The following is an 18,377-nucleotide window of genomic DNA, read 5'->3' on the forward strand; positions in this document are numbered from 1 at the left end:
TGCCTCTTTTTCTGTGTATGGCACAGTTCTTTATACACATGCTGTCATGTGCTCTCCAGTGAATGTTCCTGCATCATCTGTGTAGGTCTAGTTTCATCCTCTGCCTCTCATGTGAGATAGTCTACAGACCCTTCATTCTGCGTCCGCTGTTTTAGAAGGTGTCTAAGTTTTCAATGCTGTTAAGGTGTGGCATCTAGAACTCAACTCCATTCCAAATGTGGCCTCAGAAGAACACAGTAGCTCTATCACTTTATTTCTCCTGAAATATTTACTTCAGTTGAGCAGGTCATTGAAAGTGTTGGGAGAAGAACCATTATTTATCAATCCATTGATCTTGTACTCAGCAAGTAAGTCATTTTAGTTTTAAATATAGCCTACCATTAAGCCCTCTTCCTTCTTTAAGCATTCTGTTATAACTTTGACTTAAATTTTATATTTAAAGTTTATTCAGTTATTATTTTCATCCTAAGTACACACTTAACACCAAATGAATTTTGTTCCAATCATTTTTCTAGGCAATACAACATAACAACCAGCTTTATAATGTATCAGTTTAATAAACATACTATTTCTGTGTTTTGGGCTATAAAAAAATAGACTGGACTTTGAAGACCTCCTTTCAGGTGGATAAGACCGTTGATTCCTTAGGTGTTACCGTGAACACCGATGAAACTGCCTTACCACAATGGTTTTGTACTTACCCACCATGTCTGCAGGGGTATCATTGGAAAGGCTTATTATCTGAGCCTCATTGGAGTCAACATATAGTGTGAATCTGACCTTCCCCTGTTTAGTTGCCTAGTAACCCTGTAAAGAACTTCCTTCATGAGATCAATAAGCTCATGTTATCTCTCATTGATGAGCCTTTATTTTTGTGTTTATAGTGATTTTGTTCATCCGTAATTTCTGAAATCCACTTTTTTCCTAATTTTTGGAATTGGGTCTGCATGATTTGCCCCCTTTATTGATCTGCTTAGAGTACCAGTGGAGGTGCTCCATTGATTTTTGTCACCACAATGTCACACCCTTTCAAAAACCTGTGACATAACGCTTCAAAAACTGAAATACTTGAACTTATTGAATGTCTCCATTGTTAGCTCTACTTAGCTTGGCTTCATACTTCCTCTTAGTCATCTCTGTCCTCTGTATCTTAAAGATTGTTTTCTTTCATCAAGAAGATAGAAACAATTTTTTAAATCCCTATATTTGTCTTAATATTATGCCATCTGTCTTGAATGATGGACATATTTCAACATAATTTTTCTTCCTGCTCAAAGCAAAGATACATCTGACTGATGTATTTATCACATCTTAATTCGTTCTTATCTTTAGTCTTCCTGACACAATTATTTCAGTTCACATCCTGAAACTTTTAAAAAAATATTTTATTTATTTATTTTTAGAGAAAGGGGAAGGGAGTGAGAAAGAGAGGGAGAGAAACATCAGTGAGTGGTTGTCTCTTGCACACCCCCTACCGGGAACCTGGCCTACAACCTGGGCAGGTGCCCTGACTGGGAATCCAACTGGTGACCCTTTGGTTCGCAGACCGGCACTCAACCACTGAGCCACCATCCAGGGTTAAATGAAACTTTTTAAGAATAAGAATAATGTTTTGATAATCTGTGAATTTCCAGAGTTCTTAGACCAGTAGCATAAAGCAGAAACTCCAGGAACATTAAGCTTATGGGAAAGATCCTTACAGAACCTCGCTGTTCTTTTAAATTCTCATCCTTTTATCTTCGAGATTGTTTGAGTGTTTTCATGTTTTTGATATGTTTGAACCATTCTTTCATTAGAATTCTGTCCATGCAGTCTTGTCCTTTTTTTTTCAGATTTGTTTGAAATTTGCTTTCTTAGTCTTTTAGGTGGTATATGTTATACTTCCTCAAGCATATCCTTTTTGACATAAAGTAAAAATCTAGCATGAGATAGAACCAAATCTTCCTGTTATTATGACATATATATTTTTATTTGTCAGAATTCATTACACTGAAACAGTTCCCCATATTGCCTCATTAAACTTAGAGGAGATGAAATTGTTAGTAAGAGAATCCAAATGTATTACAGGCTTTGCTCTTTGGAGAATGCTGCTGCTCTCTGGTGCCTAATTAGTCCATGTACTCCATCACCACTATTGCAGTTTCACATGCTGTCACTGTCCTTTTGCTTTAAAAAGAGATGAGGGAGCACTCTAATTTCATTACTAATTACTTAGAAAGACTTCTTAAAGTCAGGGAAAGACTAAAATTCGTTTCACAATATAACTACTGAAGTTGTCTTTCCCCCTCCCTCCACTTCAGGGGCATAATCAACCCATTTCCTGCTTCAAAAGGAATCAGAGCTTCTGTACTTCAGTGTGTTCACGTCGCCGAAGGGCACACGAAAGCCGTGCTCTGTGTGGATTCCACGGACGATCTCCTCTTCACTGGATCAAAAGGTGCTGGTTGTGGTTTCATAGGGTTATTTAACAGATTCTTTTAAAAAATATTACATGTTTAACAAGCTTTGAAAATAAAAGTGAATCTGCTTAAAACCCTTAGGAATCTGAGAGAGAATGTGGTTCACCCCCTGAATTGCATAACCTGTTATAATCATTTCATAGTCAGGAAGTACAGAAAGTCGCTGTCGATGTTTTGTAAATCGACCCTTGAGAGACCGCATTTCCCTGATGCGTGCGAGTCCTGAGCTTAGAGGTGAAGTTTACCTAAAAATTTACAAACGGCCATTAGAATATAGAGTGTGGTGAAGAAAATAAGATGGATACCAGCTACCATTTCTTGAATACTTATTGTAGATTAGAGATTGTGCTAGACACTATAGAAAATATATCTCATTTAATTCTCACCACAACCCCAATGCCATCCATGTGGCATCCTTGTTTTACAAATGAAGACACCGAGGATTCAATCAATTAAATACTTTTCCTAGAAAGATTCAGCTAGTAAGTGGAAGAGCCAGGCTTGGAAACCCAGGTCCACTCATCTCCAAACCTGAACTCTTAACCCCTTTGGTACAGATGTAGGTAGCTAGAAATTAACTGTGTATACTTTTGAATCGTTCTGGACCAAGAGTTTGGGGTTTTGGAAAGGGAGAGATTTGGCAAGCTGTAGGAAATAAGTAAAGCTTTAACAAGGAGGCATATGCATTGAACCTTGTAAGATGGTTTGAATATTGATAGGTAAGGATCAGCAACCAAGATTACAGGACAACATGAGCGGAGACATGGAGGTAAAACTGGGATGTGTTTGAAAGTAAGTCCAATTGGCTTGAATAGTGGAGTATGTATAAGAGAAATGAGTAGACAGCGCAGCTAGATAGGTAGAAAGGGAGCACATACAGTAATTTGGGGAGCTAGTACAAGTTACTTAGTATTCAGGGACGTTACAAGACTCAGTTTAATCAGCAAACATTGCTTATTGTCTGTGGAGAGACGTATAAGCATCCAGCTAGAACCTGTGAACTGTAAATAATGGCAAATAGTTCCCCATTCAAAAATAATCTGCTCTGGGAAAATACCCTTTTCTAATGATTCAAATTAAATCTCTCTCTCTGGGATAATCAGATAGTCCACATATCAGAAAAACAAAATAGAATAGTTTTATGTTTATGTCTTTACATCAAAATTAAATCCATCGTGCTGTGACCCGCGGAAAAGAAAGGTGTTTGTGTTTATGCATGTGGTGTGTTTTGAAAGGGTAGAGACGTATGTGATCAGGGCAGGACCTGAATCAGCAGGAGGAGGCTGATTCTGGATGGCCGTTTTAAATTCGGGCCACCTGAAGCAACACTCATTTGATAAGAGTATTTCACCATTTGATATAATGATTTTTAATGCATAATGCATACAGTCAGTCATCTCTGGCTTTCGTCTAGTCCTTTACACCTACTTTGCCCTTGAACCTGCTGCAGAGGGTTGGGGATGGAGGCAGGATGCCTGTGGCAGATGAGTGGAATACTTACTGTTTTTCTTACTGCATTTCCTTCCCATAGGAGAGAACTTGTTTAAATAACTGTTATTGTTAAGAGACCCCAATTTAGTTTATATTGACAGTATCTCCCATTTTTCAATTGTTTGTTTCAGATCGTACTTGTAAAGTGTGGAATCTGGTGACCGGGCAGGAGATAATGTCACTGGGAGGCCACCCCAACAATGTCGTATCTGTGAAATACTGTAATTATACAAGTCTGGTCTTCACTGTGTCGACATCTTATATTAAGGTGTGGGATATCAGAGACTCGGCCAAATGCATTCGAACGCTGACGTAAGTAATTTAAGGACAAGTAGCATAAGAAAATTCAAGAAAAGATGGCACCATCAAAGCACTTTTATTTATTTATACCTATCCACTTCCAAAAGGATGTGGTAATGTTTACAGTAAGAACCCAGGGTAAAAAACTATTGAGAAAATAAAATTTGAGGGCTCAATACTAAACAGGAAGAGATAAATCATATGCTACTTGATGTGGTTAAATGGTTTATGTTGCTTGCTTCAAATGAATAGCACTCCCTGGAAAGTGGTGTAAATCACCATTGTAGACAGTTAAGAAGTATCTGTAATCTTCAGTTGGCAGGTATTGAATAATTGATAGGTTTATCGAGGGGGAATGAACTTAGCATATATTTCATAACTGCAGGTCATAGTAGACAATTGGAGAATGAGTTTGTTTTCTGTGTCTGTTATTAGGTATGTCTTTAAAGTGTGGAGCAAATAACGATTCTTTTTGCCATAAGATTGATGAACTATTTTATAATTGAAATTGAAGTGAACTTTGCTGGTTTAAATAAGAGAAGGGAGCATAGGAAAGGTTAATTTTTATGAAAATTAGGGATTTAGAATATAGATTAATAATTTATAAGGTAGGGATTATTAACCATTAATTGTTCAATTTTATTTGGAGGACTACTAATTATTTATTATACTGAATACAGGTCTCTTGAGGGAAATTTTATTTAAAAAGATGTTAGAAAATTACCAATCCACTTAACTTGCTAAAGTCAAATTTGAAAAGATTGATTATATTTTGATATTTTAGAAGTTAGTTGAGAAAGTGTTTCAAAATCTAGAAATATACTTACCATGTAGAGTTTATCCAAGGAAGTAGAAATAAGTTATGTTTGAGTTTTTAGCACATGGTAAATACTGTGTGTGTGAGTGGGCTAAAGTGAACAAACACTGGGAATAATTTTCAAAGTCCTCAGAGTCTTTGATGCAAGGAAAACATGTTTTTAAACTTTATTTATTTATTTTTAAAGAGAGAGGGAGGGAGGGAGAAAAAAGAGGAAAAACATGGGTGTGAGAATAACATTGATCAGTTGCCTTTCATATATGCCCTGAGCAGACCAAACATGCAACCCAGGCATGTTCCCTGGCTGGGAATCGAACTGTGGACCTTTCACTCTGCAGGGCATTGCCCCCCAAACTGGGCCACACCAGTCAGGGAGAAACGGACAAATCTTAGAGAAAAAAGGAATATTGATCGGTCTGGGCCTCAGGGGGCTTCTGGAAGCTGCAGGAAAATGAATTACCTTTTTTCTTAAAAAAAAATAATCTTTGTCACATAATTTTTTCTGAGTGAAAACTTAGTCATTCCTGATGCAGGGCTTGTAATTTCTTAGTTTTATAATAGGATTGCAAATTAAGAGTTTTAAGCTGTGTCATCTTGTCTTACTCATTCAAAACATTTAAAGTGCGTGTGAGGTGCCATCCTCGGTTCTGTGCGTAGGGTGACCGAATAGGACACGGATCTTTTGGTGCATAAGCACCAAAAAGCAGGCCTCCTAGTGATTCAAGTTTTACGCTGAACCCATGTGTGAAATGTGTGACTTTTTTGTTTGTTTGTTCTTTCTGTCTCTGTTAAGATCTTCAGGTCAAGTTTCCCTTGGAGATGCTTGTTCGGCAAGTACCAGCCGGACAGTAGCTATTCCTTCTGGAGAGAACCAGATCAACCAAATTGCACTGAACCCAACCGGCACTTTTCTTTATGCAGCTTCTGGAAATGCTGTCAGAATGTGGGATCTTAAAAGGTAGAATTTTGATGAAAATGTGTTTCTTACATAGGAAAATACAACTTTCAGACAGTACGATGCACATGAAACCCAATTTTCATAACCCAGAAGTTAATGTAAACATCATAGGCTTTTCTGTTCAGCCCAACACCCTTAAGAGCCTCTTTTGCTCTCATTAGTAAACGCACAGTTTTCTTGCTTTTAAGTTGCAGTGCCTGGGAAAATGTGTATGAAGGAAAATAGAATTGAAACCTTAGCTTTTTAAAATATTTGTTTACAGATTGTGTTGTTTGCTGGAAATAGATCAGGATCCTCATCCTAGTTTTACCAGTATCTTTGAAAGAATTACTTTTTGCAACATTATTTAAACTTCTTATCTCTAATATCTCCATTTCTAAACTTAATTGAACAAATGTGGGCATAAAACCTTAAAGAGTTTTTGTGAATATAAAATATATATGTGTGGGGGGGGTGTATGTATGAATGTATAAAGAAGATAAAGTGGTTCAAAAGGCAAAAATGATTGATCCCTTGAAATGTAAGGCATATACATCTTTGATTGGATTTTCATACACCATGAACTATGAGCTTTTATCTTTCAGTTGAGTGTTCATTTTAGTTTCTTCTCTAGTTCTTAACATGTGGCGGTAATGGCATATGCACTTACTAGTTAACAGACACTCACTCAACATCAGTCACGGCAGGCACCGCCCCAGCATTGTGTCAGTTCCTGGGGAAAAAACTACAATAGACAAGTGTGGTATCTGCCTCCTTAGAGCTCATGTTACAGTGGAGGATAAAGGCCGTTAACAGGCAGTTACAGGGTGCTGAATCAAGTTTTCAATCAGGGCAGTACAGGGTCCCCCCCGATGTAGAAGGGCGTGGTCAGTGGTAATTAAAAGAGATAAGTTTTATTTGAGAAAGTTTGGGAATAACTAGTTACAAGGTTTCAACAGATGACTGAGAGAGGATAACAAGCATCATTTATAGGTGGATGAGGGAAAGGAAGAGAGGAACCACCGTCCTGATTGCCATTTTAGAAACAAAATGTAGAAAATTTAAGAGTGCTGTTGAAGGAAATTGGAGAAGTGAGGAGTTGCTTTATTTTTGAAGATGTGAAATGCGGCACGTATTGGGACCACCAGGGAAGATAGGGGTCCGATCTCGACACATAAAACAGAAAAGATACCAGCTTCTGAAAATCTTTGTACTTTGTTATTTCACTGAAAAGTTAGATCGTGTGAAACCTGGTTGATGTCAGCAACATGATTAAATACAGATTCATCTTAACCAAGTAACTAAGAGAGTAGTTTTTGAGAAACGAATACCCAGAAAGCCAAAGACATCTCTGTGTTCTGGCAGTTTGATTTGAGATAGGACTGTGAAACGAGGATGTATTGTAAGTCCCTGTTGATTGACATCATACATTTCTCTACCAGCCAGATGTACGTTCCGGTCATTTTCATATCTTTCTAATAACTGATGANTGAAAATCTTTGTACTTTGTTATTTCACTGAAAAGTTAGATCGTGTGAAACCTGGTTGATGTCAGCAACATGATTAAATACAGATTCATCTTAACCAAGTAACTAAGAGAGTAGTTTTTGAGAAACGAATACCCAGAAAGCCAAAGACATCTCTGTGTTCTGGCAGTTTGATTTGAGATAGGACTGTGAAACGAGGATGTATTGTAAGTCCCTATTGATTGACATCATACATTTCTCTACAGGTAATATAACACCTATTTTCTGATGTACATATACACTCATGTGTGCGCATAGGTGTATGTGTGTATGTGTGTGCCTGTGTGTGTATTTGTATATGCGAGAGTCTTTGTGTCTTTAATAAAATAACCTAATTTTCACTGTATTATTGATCAAGTAAGTTATATTAGTGATATAGTTGTTTTAATCAATTTCAATTGGACCTGATAGCGTCAGTCATATGTTTAGCACATGTTTGGACATTTAACAGATTGAGGTTTGTCTGCACTCAGGTTGTAGTTAATATTAGTCATTTGCCATTTTTTTGACTTTTGCTGCCTCTTTGTTTACTACCTAAATGACATCAGTCAGCTTTGGAATAACTTCTTCAGAACTCTTCCACTTCCATCATAGACTAAATCAGTTTGGCCATTTTTGAAAAACTCTAATTTGAACAGAGTTGCATAGCAGTGGAGCTAAAATAAAAAATAAGTTAGTGAACTATTTTATTAAAGAGCATAGATTATTTATATTGAAGTTTGGTCCTAGTATGCTGAGAAATATTTTCAAAGAAAATTATTTTTCTTTCTTTTTAAAGGTTTCAGTCTACGGGAAAGTTAACAGGACACCTGGGCCCTGTCATGTGCCTTACTGTAGACCAGGTTTCCAGTGGACAAGATCTGATCATCACCGGCTCCAAGGACCATTACATCAAAGTGAGTGTGATGGAGTTGTTGAGTTATATTCTGAAGCATTCAAAGTCATTCACCCTTTCTCTTAATCAAACTTTTTTCACTATTTTTAGCCTTTGCTTTTTTCTTTATCTTTTGTTCCTTTAAGAGTTCCTGATTTTATCATTTTATTTAATGGTGTATTCTCATTTTTGATAGAAAATAGGTTGGGAGGGATTTTAAAGATTTTAACTTCAGTCATCCAACTAATACTTAAGTATGATTTTCACCATCTTTTATACTACACATATTATGGTCTTCAGATTTATAAAATTAGGAGATAAGGTGAGGAAAATGTATAGTTTGATTCTGGAAATGCTAAACTTAGGATACTAGCAGAGGACATCTTCATGGAGGCCCACAGGCTATTAGAAAGGCAAGTCCAGAGCTCATGGTGACTTATAACTGGACATGAAGGTTTGGCAGCCATTCAAATAGAAGCAGAAGTTTGGGGAGTTAGAGTAGATGACATGGGGCAGGGGAGAGAGAAGTTGACAGGACTCAGCCGTGGGGAATACCTATAAGAACCAATAGGAGTAAAAAGGGGACACAGTACAAGAGATAGAGTGTAAGTACTCTTCGCAGAAGCTTTGATTAAGAGAGAAAGTCGGGCGGCTTTAAAATGGAATGGGGAGGCTGGGTGAAATATGAAGGGATTAGCCATATATATATATATATGTATATATGTGTACACACATACATGTACATTTATACGTATATACACACACAGACAACAGTGTGGTGATGGCCAGAGAAGGGTTTGCTGGGACTGGGAGGAGGAGGGATAAGGGGCAGGGAATATGGGGACATCAGCAGTGGTGTCAACAATAAAAACAAATAAAATTAAGAAAAGAAAACAGAATGGCATAAGGGGAGAAGATTCTGTATTCTGTAGACTTGAGCGTGGTCCTCTGCTTAGGAGATGGGCTCAGTGGAGAAGAAAAGCTAAGGGGAAGAATGCAGTGACTGGCAGTCGATAAGGGTAGTAGGAGGAGTTAGAATCAGATCAGAGATGTGAATCCTGGGAAGAGGTAAGTTCACTTTAGCATCTAAAAGGAAGGGAAGGACCAGAGAATATTTGAAGATGAAAGGAAACTTTGAAATGCAGAAAAGGATCCAAAACACATACTACCAATTATGCTAACCTTTTCAGGAACCCACCAGATCAACAGCTTAGAGAGATGAGGGCAACTGAGGTGAGCGAAAATTTTTGAAATAAGGGGAAGCTACTAAAATAAAATGTTAGGGGAATTTGAGATGACTACCAGGACTGCAGAGCTTTCTGATAGTGTTTAAATAACAATCACATCATTTATTTGAATTTTAACTAGGTTGATATTTAGTATTTTTATTATTAAGCATATCATTTGTATACTTGTACATGAAGGAATGAACTGCCTTTCTTAAAAGTCTACATGTGACATGTAAGCAAAAGTACTGTGCAAGAACCTGCAAAGTAGGATGCAGGTTCTTCATCCCGAGTGGTTCAGACCAGGTTAACTTAGTTAACTAATGAGAAGATGCTCTAACAAAACATATCGTATCTGGTTAATACACATGTGCATGTGTTTCTGTGAATGAACACACATAAGTGTTTATTTTTAAGTTAAATGTAACGACTGCTTTCTTTCTGCCTTTTTTAGATGTTTGATGTAACAGAAGGGGCTCTTGGAACCGTGAGTCCCACCCACAATTTTGAGCCGCCTCATTACGATGGCATCGAGGCTCTAACCATACAGGGAGATAACTTGTTTAGTGGGTCCAGAGATAACGGAATCAAGAAATGGGACCTAGGGCAAAAAGACCTTCTCCAGGTAATGTAGAACCTTTTCATGGAGGGGAGTGGGTACTTCAGAGCCGTTTAGTAGTCTGTGTAAGAATTTGAAGAGCCTCCATGTAGATCTTCATTGTTTAGGAAAATATTAATGAGGGCTGCCTCTTCAGGAGTGTTTCTTTGTCACCCACCTGAGTTACTGACTATGAGAAGGACAGCATTCAACACTTAATTCCTCATAGATCAGGGGACGGTAGACACTGATGGAAGTTGAAAGATCTGGTATTGTCTCGTGCATGTGCTCATGAAATAAAACCAGTCTTGGAGCAGTTACAGTTGCTCATTTTGTTTTGTTTTAGGTACGCATATTTCATAGAGAACCAAATTTAGCTAAAGTCACAGTAGTGCAGATGATTCTTCACCTTACAAGAACACTTTTGTACATCCAGAAGTGATGGTTCTCCCATTTCCTGTAGAACAGCGGTTGGGCGGAAGTGTTTTGTCAATACAGTGGAATATTGGTGTCTTTTTCTAATTCCCAGGGGAAGAAATTAGTTAACAGGTGAAATTATTCTCAATTTCAACCTTTCCCCTGCACATGTACGGGTGTGTGTATTGCAGTTGCTACCACTGTCATGGTTGTGACGTGATAAAACCAAAATGAACAAGTAGCATGAATATTAATGGAAAAAATGGCAACAGGTTCCTATATTGCATTCACGAGCTTTCATACTTCATGATGTGATATCTATATTGTGTCTATAAAAACATTTGTGCCTAAAAGATAGTTATACAATCCGATCTTATAATTATTATCCACTAATTATAAATATATAGGTTAGTTCCAGTCTTCTACAGAGAGCTTTCGGGCTCCATGTTCTTTACCAGAAGGTCGAAGCACTGTTTTTTTGAGGCAGGCCTTGGTGCCTGCATACCAGGCTGTAGTCTTCACACTTGTTGTGTTCCATTCCTTTTGAGGAGGTGAGATGCTTACTGCCTGTGAAGGGGATGTGAGGCTTGAAAATTTTGTATACTTTCCAGATTTGTTAGATTCTGTAGATGTTTAACATTATAGACCTTTGATGCTGATGACACTGACGGTAATTAGGCACATTAGAGAGCAAAGTACAGATTTATTCCTTTAAGTCCCTAAGAGTACTTGCTTAGAAAAATAATTTTTACAATTTCCAGGTCATTCAACATTCCCAAAGTTGAGTTTTGTCCGTAAAAGTGTTTGTAACTTTTTAGGGTGTGAAAATCTATGTCTGGAAGGCTCGTCTTAAGCTTCTGGTTTCTCTGTTTTCTCGCAGCAAGTTCCGAACGCACACAAGGATTGGGTCTGTGCCCTGGGAGTGGTGCCAGGCCACCCGGGTTTGCTCAGCGGCTGCAGAGGGGGCATTCTGAAACTCTGGGACATGGACACTTTTGTGCCAGTCGGAGAGATGAAGGGTCACGATAGTCCAATCAATGCCATATGTGTTAATTCCACCCACATTTTCACTGCATCTGAGTAAGTTTTTCGTATGTGATTTTCCTCTATATTGGCTACTGGTGTTCAGATTTTGTAAATAAGTTGTAAATATCTGGAAACATAGAACATGAAAACCTTGAAATTCCCATTCTATGATAGTGATTCCATGTCTGCATGTATGTCTGCCTTAAGATGTGTGGACTGAACTAACGAGAAAAATAGAGACAGACGCAGACTCATAGAGAGCAGGATGACAGCTAAGGGTTGGGGAGAGGGTTGGAGTGGAAGAATTGAGCAAAAAGGAAAAAGGACTCAAGGACACGGACAGCTGTGTGGTGGTTGCGGAGAGGAGGAAGTTAAAAAGCAATGAAATGGTAAAGGAAAAAATACATACCCCCCAGAGATGTCTTATTTATGTTTTCTGATGTATACTGCGGGCACTGAATTTAGGCTCCCCAGCCTTCATAATGGCATTTTTCCTATATTACCACTCTGCTTACACCAAGAAGGCTGCTTCCAGAGGACTAATTTCTAATTTTTTTCTCCAGAAGGTCAACACACTTGCTTTTCTGTACATTTCGAACAAGTCTTCAAAATATCTCTTTGTGCCTCTTTCACTTTCTTTTAAAGTATAAGTACATAGTAAAAACATCTGCTTCTTCCTTCTTGTGGAGGGAGGGTTGACTGATTCATTTGTTCACTTATTCATTCATGATGAGTCCAGGGCTCTTGGGAATAGAAAAGTGAACACAACGGACCCAAACCAGGATTTAGATTCCAAGGAAAAGACAGGAAAAGAAACAAGTAAAATATGTTAAATCATGTATGTGCTATGGAGAAAAATAGAGCAGGGAAGGGATGATAAGTGTATCATGGGGCACTCTGGTTGGTGTGGCTCAGTGGATTGAGCGCCAGTCTGTGAAGCAAAGGGTTGCTGGTTCGATTCCCAGTCAGGGCACATGCCTGCATTGCAGGCCAGGTTCCCAGTAGGGGATGCCTGAAAGGCAACAACACATTGATGTTTCTTTCCCTCTCTATCTCCCTCCCTTCCCCTCTCTCTCTGGAAATGAATAAATACAATCTTTTAAAAAATAAAGTATATTTTTAAAAAAGAATATCATGGGGCAGGGGTTACATGATAGGGTAGTTCACGAAGGCTTCATTGAGAATGTGACATTGAAGAAGATGCTTGAAGGAGGGGGAGAGATGTTGTGACCGTACAAAATGGCATTGTATGTATAAGGACTCGGGAAAGGAAAGCCTAAGCACTATAATGTGAGGCATTGGTCCCACCCAAGTAAAATGTACTTTCTCATGAATATCCGTCTTGAAAATCTCCCTACGTCATTTTGTGCATCAGTCATGTTACTTAATTTAATTTGAGCACCTTCTTGATTTGTCTGTTCTAAATGCCTGGTTACCCTGATTTCGTTTTGAAACCCCCGCTATGTTTCTAGGGTCGCTCTCATCATTTGCGCTCTTTCCATCAAATCCCTCTTTTTATTTAGAGTTACTTTTTTTCACCTCTAAAGACCATCAAAGCCAGTTTATTTTGTATCTTTTCTAAAGTGCTCCCCTTCAGTGCCTCATTAACACTATTTCCACTATGCATCGCTTGCTTAAGAGCCACCACCTTTGTGTGTTCCCTTGAAAACTTGCTGTGCCCTTGGTAATTTCCTGAGAAAGACGGAACCCCCACAGAGCCGCGGGATGCTCAGTATAGGACTACAGAGGTGTCCTGTATCCCTGTGGTCCGGGGGGTGAGGTGCGATTGATTGTGTTTGCCTCTCTTCCATCATAGTGTCTTAATTTTGAAGACCTGAACTTTTTCTCAGTTTATCCATAGTGTATTAGATGGGAGTGTATTTACTATATAACTTTAAAGATAGAAAGATAGCCAATAGAATCAAAAAGCCTATTTTCAAATTAGTACTACTAATTTGTTTGTTATTTTAAAAAAAATTGTGTTGTTCTAAGTGCTTCATAAGGCTTATGAAGACTTAATTCATTCAGGTGCTGAAACTGAGGCAGTTCGTAACCTGTAGAGTAATTGTAAAACCTTTATATAGTAAATTGTAAAGTCCTTGTGTAGTAATTCCATTCTATCTGATATTTCTGGGTCTGTTGCCATTGATTGATTTTTTTTATGATGATGGGTCTCACTTTTCCTGTTTCTTTTATGTCAAGTAATGTTTTTTTGGATGTTGAACTTTATAATGTGTTTTCAGTATCTGGATTCTATTGTATTCCTTTAAAGACTGTTGGCTTTTGTCAGGCAGTTAAGTTACTTGTGGTGTGGCTTCATCTTTTTGAGACTTGTTTTTAACTCTTATATATCTCCCAAATACTCTGAGTGTTTGATGATAACTCTACTTTGCTGATCAGAACTTAAACATCTGATAGCCCTCTGTGAACTCTGGAAATCATTCAGCCTAGAGCTCACTAATGGTTATTTCTTCGTCTGGCTTTAGTCTTACTCTTTCCTGTGCAGCGTAGCCTCCCATCTGATGTTCTGGGCCCTCTGTGTAGATTTAGGGAGTTCTTTCCCCATAGCTCCGTAGTTCTTTCTGCATAGCTCTCCTCTCTTCTACTTGGCTTCACAAATTCCAGCTACTTCGCAGGTTTTCCATTCTAGGTCTCCAACTCAGTGGTTTTGTGGTTCTCTGCCTAGATTGCCCCTTCGTGTACTGTTGTCTGGAAAGAGCTTCTGGGCCGAAGCCAGTGCCGACACAGAGCTCACAGAGCTCACCTTCCCTGTTTCACTTTGCTCAGGGACCGCAGCCCTGCGCCACCCAGCCCTCCCATTGCCAGGGGCTGGAAAAGTTTTGTTCCATGTGTCTTGTTCAGTTTTTTCTTTTGTTTACATTAGGAGAGCCAAGCTGGCACCAGGTGCTCTGTTATGGGTAATAGTGGAAGGTCAGTCCTCTTGAACTTCATATGCCCAAAACTGAACTCCCAATCTTCCCGAGAAACTGCTCGTTTTACAGACTTCTCCATCTCAGTTGATGACTTCACTTTCTTCTGTGTTGCTCAGCCAGGACCCTTCATCCCTCCCTTTCTGTCATACTCCATATCCAATCCGTCAGCATATCCTATTGGTTCTACCTTTAAATTGTACCTCGAATCTGACCACTTCCCTTCACATCTTCTGCTACCCCACTGATCCGTCATGGCCAGCCCTTGGATTATGACAGTAGTCTCCTAAACAAGGCCCCTTGCCTATAGGTAGTCTGTTCTCAACGTGGAAGTGTTTTAAGTCTCTTGAGTAAGATCATATTCCTTCTCTGCTCAAAACTTGGCAGGAGTCTTTCATTTAACCTGGGGTAGAGGCTATACTTGATCTGACCCTCTGAGCAGCTGTTACCTCTCTCACCTGACCTTCAAGTACTTTGGCTTGTTCTTTCTCTTGCAACCTCAATAACCTCTTTGCTTGTTCTTGGACATTCCAAGTTCACTACTGCCTTAGGACGTTTGCCCTGGCTGCTCCCTTTCACTGCAATGCTTTGCCTTCTGACATCCTGAACTTATTCCACTATCTCTCTTTCTCAGTAAGTGTAACATTGTTACTTTATTTAAAACCGTAATTTCTCCTATCACCCAACACCCACCAGTCCCCTTTACCATGGTCTGCCTTTTTCTATAACATTCATTACTTTCTAATAAACTTTATAATTTAATTATTTATTATGGTTTATTGTCGAGTTCCTTTTGCTAGAATGCACGACCCACAAAGGCTTAGGGTTACGTTTGTTTGTTTGTTTATACATAATGTATGCTAAGCACCTAGGATAGTACCTGGAACACAGCAAATTCTTAATGAACACTTGTTGAGTCGATGGTTGAATGAGCAAATAGGTTTGGATGCGTGAGTGGATGAATGAACACATATCCTTGCTGTTATTCATGAACATGTGCCATGTAGGCTGTTGAGATTGATTACTATTTTCCTCCCGGTTTCATTGAGATCTAGTAGACATATAGTGCTGTGTAAGTTTAAGGTGTACAGCATCGTGATTTGACTTAGATTGTGAAATGACTACAACAATAAATTTAGTTAACACCCATCACCTCACATAAATACAAAAAGGAAAAGATTGTTTTTTCCCCGTCATGATGAGAACTCTTAGCAGTGAGAAGATTGTGGATTAAAAATGAGAAAGCCTGGATTCTGGGCTTAACTCTGCCCTTTACTATGCTACATAGTAAACAAGTCACTAGATTCTTCTTATCCTTGAAATGAGTTGTGTAATCTCTGAAGTGCCTTCTACTGTTAAACTCTATGTCAAACTCTATGTCAAACTCTATGTTAAACTCTACTGTCAAATTCTTTCTTTTGGCTTTGGGTTTACTAGAAAATTGGGGAAAACCAACATTCCCTTTAAGCCATGAGAGACATGGTAAGAAATGTGATTATGTACAGAGTGGTCCTCAGTACTTACATATTGGGTGAACAAAAACCACTTTGTATACTTTATGTTCTATGGTAGGTAGAGTATTAATCCACTTCCCAAGAGCCTCCTACTTTTTCTGTGTGCTTATGCAGATTTCATCCACACATAATTCTTCCTTACTCCTTCCAGGTTCACCAAGTCCCTGACACCCCCGCCCCCGCCCTCTTCCTTCCCAGAGGCCTCCCTCTGACCTGGCTCTGGGCTGTTGTGACCGAAGGCCCCAGACCCTATGTCACAGCGCATCTTGTTTTCTGTAGTAATGAGTGCAGTAGAGTGGCTTAGACATTGGACCCTGCAACCAGGCTGTCTGGAGTCAAGTCTTGGCTCTATTACTTCCCTCGTGATCCTGGGCAAATTACTTTCCTTTCTGCACCTCAATTTGCTTATCAATGAAAAGGGGAATAATAGCACTATCTACCTCTTGTGGTAGTTAGAGACAATTAAATGCATCAGTATATGTAAGGGGCACATAATTAACAATGCCTGGCACCTACTCTTGTAATATGAGCTATTTTTAATATCATTATTATGGGTGCCTGTTAGATATGCTTATGAGACAAGGCCCATTTTTACTTATATCTGTTAAAGACCTACTCATAAAATGTTTCCGTGATAAGTAATTCTAGGAGTTGCTTTTTTATCTTCCTGCCTCTTTACTCATGTTCACTTTAATTTATTGTGGGTTTTTTTTTAGTGACCGAACTGTGAGAATTTGGAAGGCTCGCCATTTACAAGATGGTCAGATCTCGGATCCAGGAGATTTGGGGGAAGATATTGCCAGTAATTAAGCATGAATGAAGATAGTCATAAACTGAATACTGTGATAATACTCTGTATATTCTTCATGGAAAATGTTACCCTATATTTATTAGGCAAAAACTTGTGAACAGGATTAACTGGAAAATATATCTGAATCCAACTTCTGAATATAAATGTTTCCTATGAAAATCGTGTCCTATCCTGTGCACTTAATATTAACATCTCTAAGTACGTAAATGCCCTGTAACTAATATACTGCTTGATTTGCCCCTTTTATTACGGCTGGATTTTTGTGACTAGCTATAAAAAACACTTCTCAAAGTATCTGAGTTACAAAATGTCTGCTTTTGTGACAGTCAGAAAATACACTTGGAATAGAAAGCACCCCACTGTTAACTCATTCATATAGGCTGTTCAGATGATTTACTGTATTTAAACATATTGGAAATGCTAGTCAAATTGTCGTCTATTTGTCTTGTATTTATATCAGTCTGTGGAAGAATCCCAAATTTCAAAGCTCTCTTAATGTAACGGAAAAAATATCATGGGGATAGTGTTGATGATCCTTCATGAGGTGGAATTGACCTTAACCTGCTAGCAAACAATGTTAAACAGTTCGTGTTACGTGTTGACGTTTACTTGTACTGACCAAAGTTTTGCAGCTGTGTTGTATCCTGTGCTCAGGACTAAAATGCCGTTACGTTGTTTCGTTAGCGCTGTGCATACATTCTGTGATGGGAAACTTTTTTGATGTCCTAACAGAAATATATTTTGATCTATTTTCCTATGGAGTTGTTTCTACGATCAGCTTTTAATTTCGTTTTTATTTAATAGTAGTGTTTTGTTGCCCTTTTACCTAATTTTTTATATGCTGCTAAATATATTTTAAATACACTATGTTTGCAAACTTGGTAGCTATGATGAAAACTGTGTCTGTGGTGGGAAAAGCTATGTAAATAGGTAGATTGTAAAGAGAGAATGTCTTGCTTTGTAACTGTATGAATTTTTAAATGCTGTAGATTGGATTTTACAAAAGGATGTATAATTTTTGTCTGCTCAGAATATTGATTTGTAAATTCTGCAAGTTTCACTTTTATTTAGATGGTGTAACATTTGAAACTGTTGTCTCGTGACTTTCATTTTTCTGAAAATACCTGCCTGTACATGAAAGCTTAGCTAGGGCTTAAATAAACATGTTGCCATGAATTTTTTTTATCTGTTCTTTTTCTAAGTATACGAAAGTGGTCAATGTTTGTAAAACTTTATTTTGCCTTGTATGATATAAGGAAAGCCATTTTTTGTGATCCAGCATGTCATATCCATTACTTGCTTTGCTCACTAGGCATGATATATTCTTGAAAAGTTTAAACCATAACCTAGTCTTTTTTTTTCTTTTTTTTTTTAAACTGTAACCTAATCTTGATGGACCAAGGACGAACACTAAAGGAATTTAATCCAGCTAGATAATTTAGGAATTTGAA

The 18,377-nt window shown here is 38.2% G+C and overlaps 1 protein-coding gene across 13 annotated transcripts in view; it reads left to right on the plus strand.

Annotated features, from left to right (window-relative positions):
* Positions 1 to 18,104, plus strand: part of KIF21A (kinesin family member 21A) — a 140,746-nt gene extending 122,642 nt beyond the window's left edge. For all 13 annotated transcript variants that reach the window (XM_037058171.1, XM_037058161.1, XM_037058162.1 and 10 more), the window contains 7 exons: positions 2,301 to 2,437; positions 4,082 to 4,262; positions 5,861 to 6,025; positions 8,309 to 8,426; positions 10,085 to 10,255; positions 11,526 to 11,725; positions 16,832 to 18,104. In XM_037058171.1, coding sequence (XP_036914066.1) covers positions 2,301 to 2,437; positions 4,082 to 4,262; positions 5,861 to 6,025; positions 8,309 to 8,426; positions 10,085 to 10,255; positions 11,526 to 11,725; positions 16,832 to 16,925 — 1,066 coding nt within the window. In that variant the 3' untranslated portion in view covers positions 16,926 to 18,104. The remainder of the gene's footprint in view (positions 1 to 2,300; positions 2,438 to 4,081; positions 4,263 to 5,860; positions 6,026 to 8,308; positions 8,427 to 10,084; positions 10,256 to 11,525; positions 11,726 to 16,831) is intronic.
* The last annotated feature ends 273 nt before the right edge of the window (positions 18,105 to 18,377 follow it).

This window comes from Sturnira hondurensis, unplaced genomic scaffold, assembly GCF_014824575.4.
Source record: "Sturnira hondurensis isolate 20B ecotype Veracruz unplaced genomic scaffold, ASM1482457v3 Scaffold0009935, whole genome shotgun sequence".
NCBI lineage: Eukaryota > Metazoa > Chordata > Mammalia > Chiroptera > Phyllostomidae > Sturnira > Sturnira hondurensis.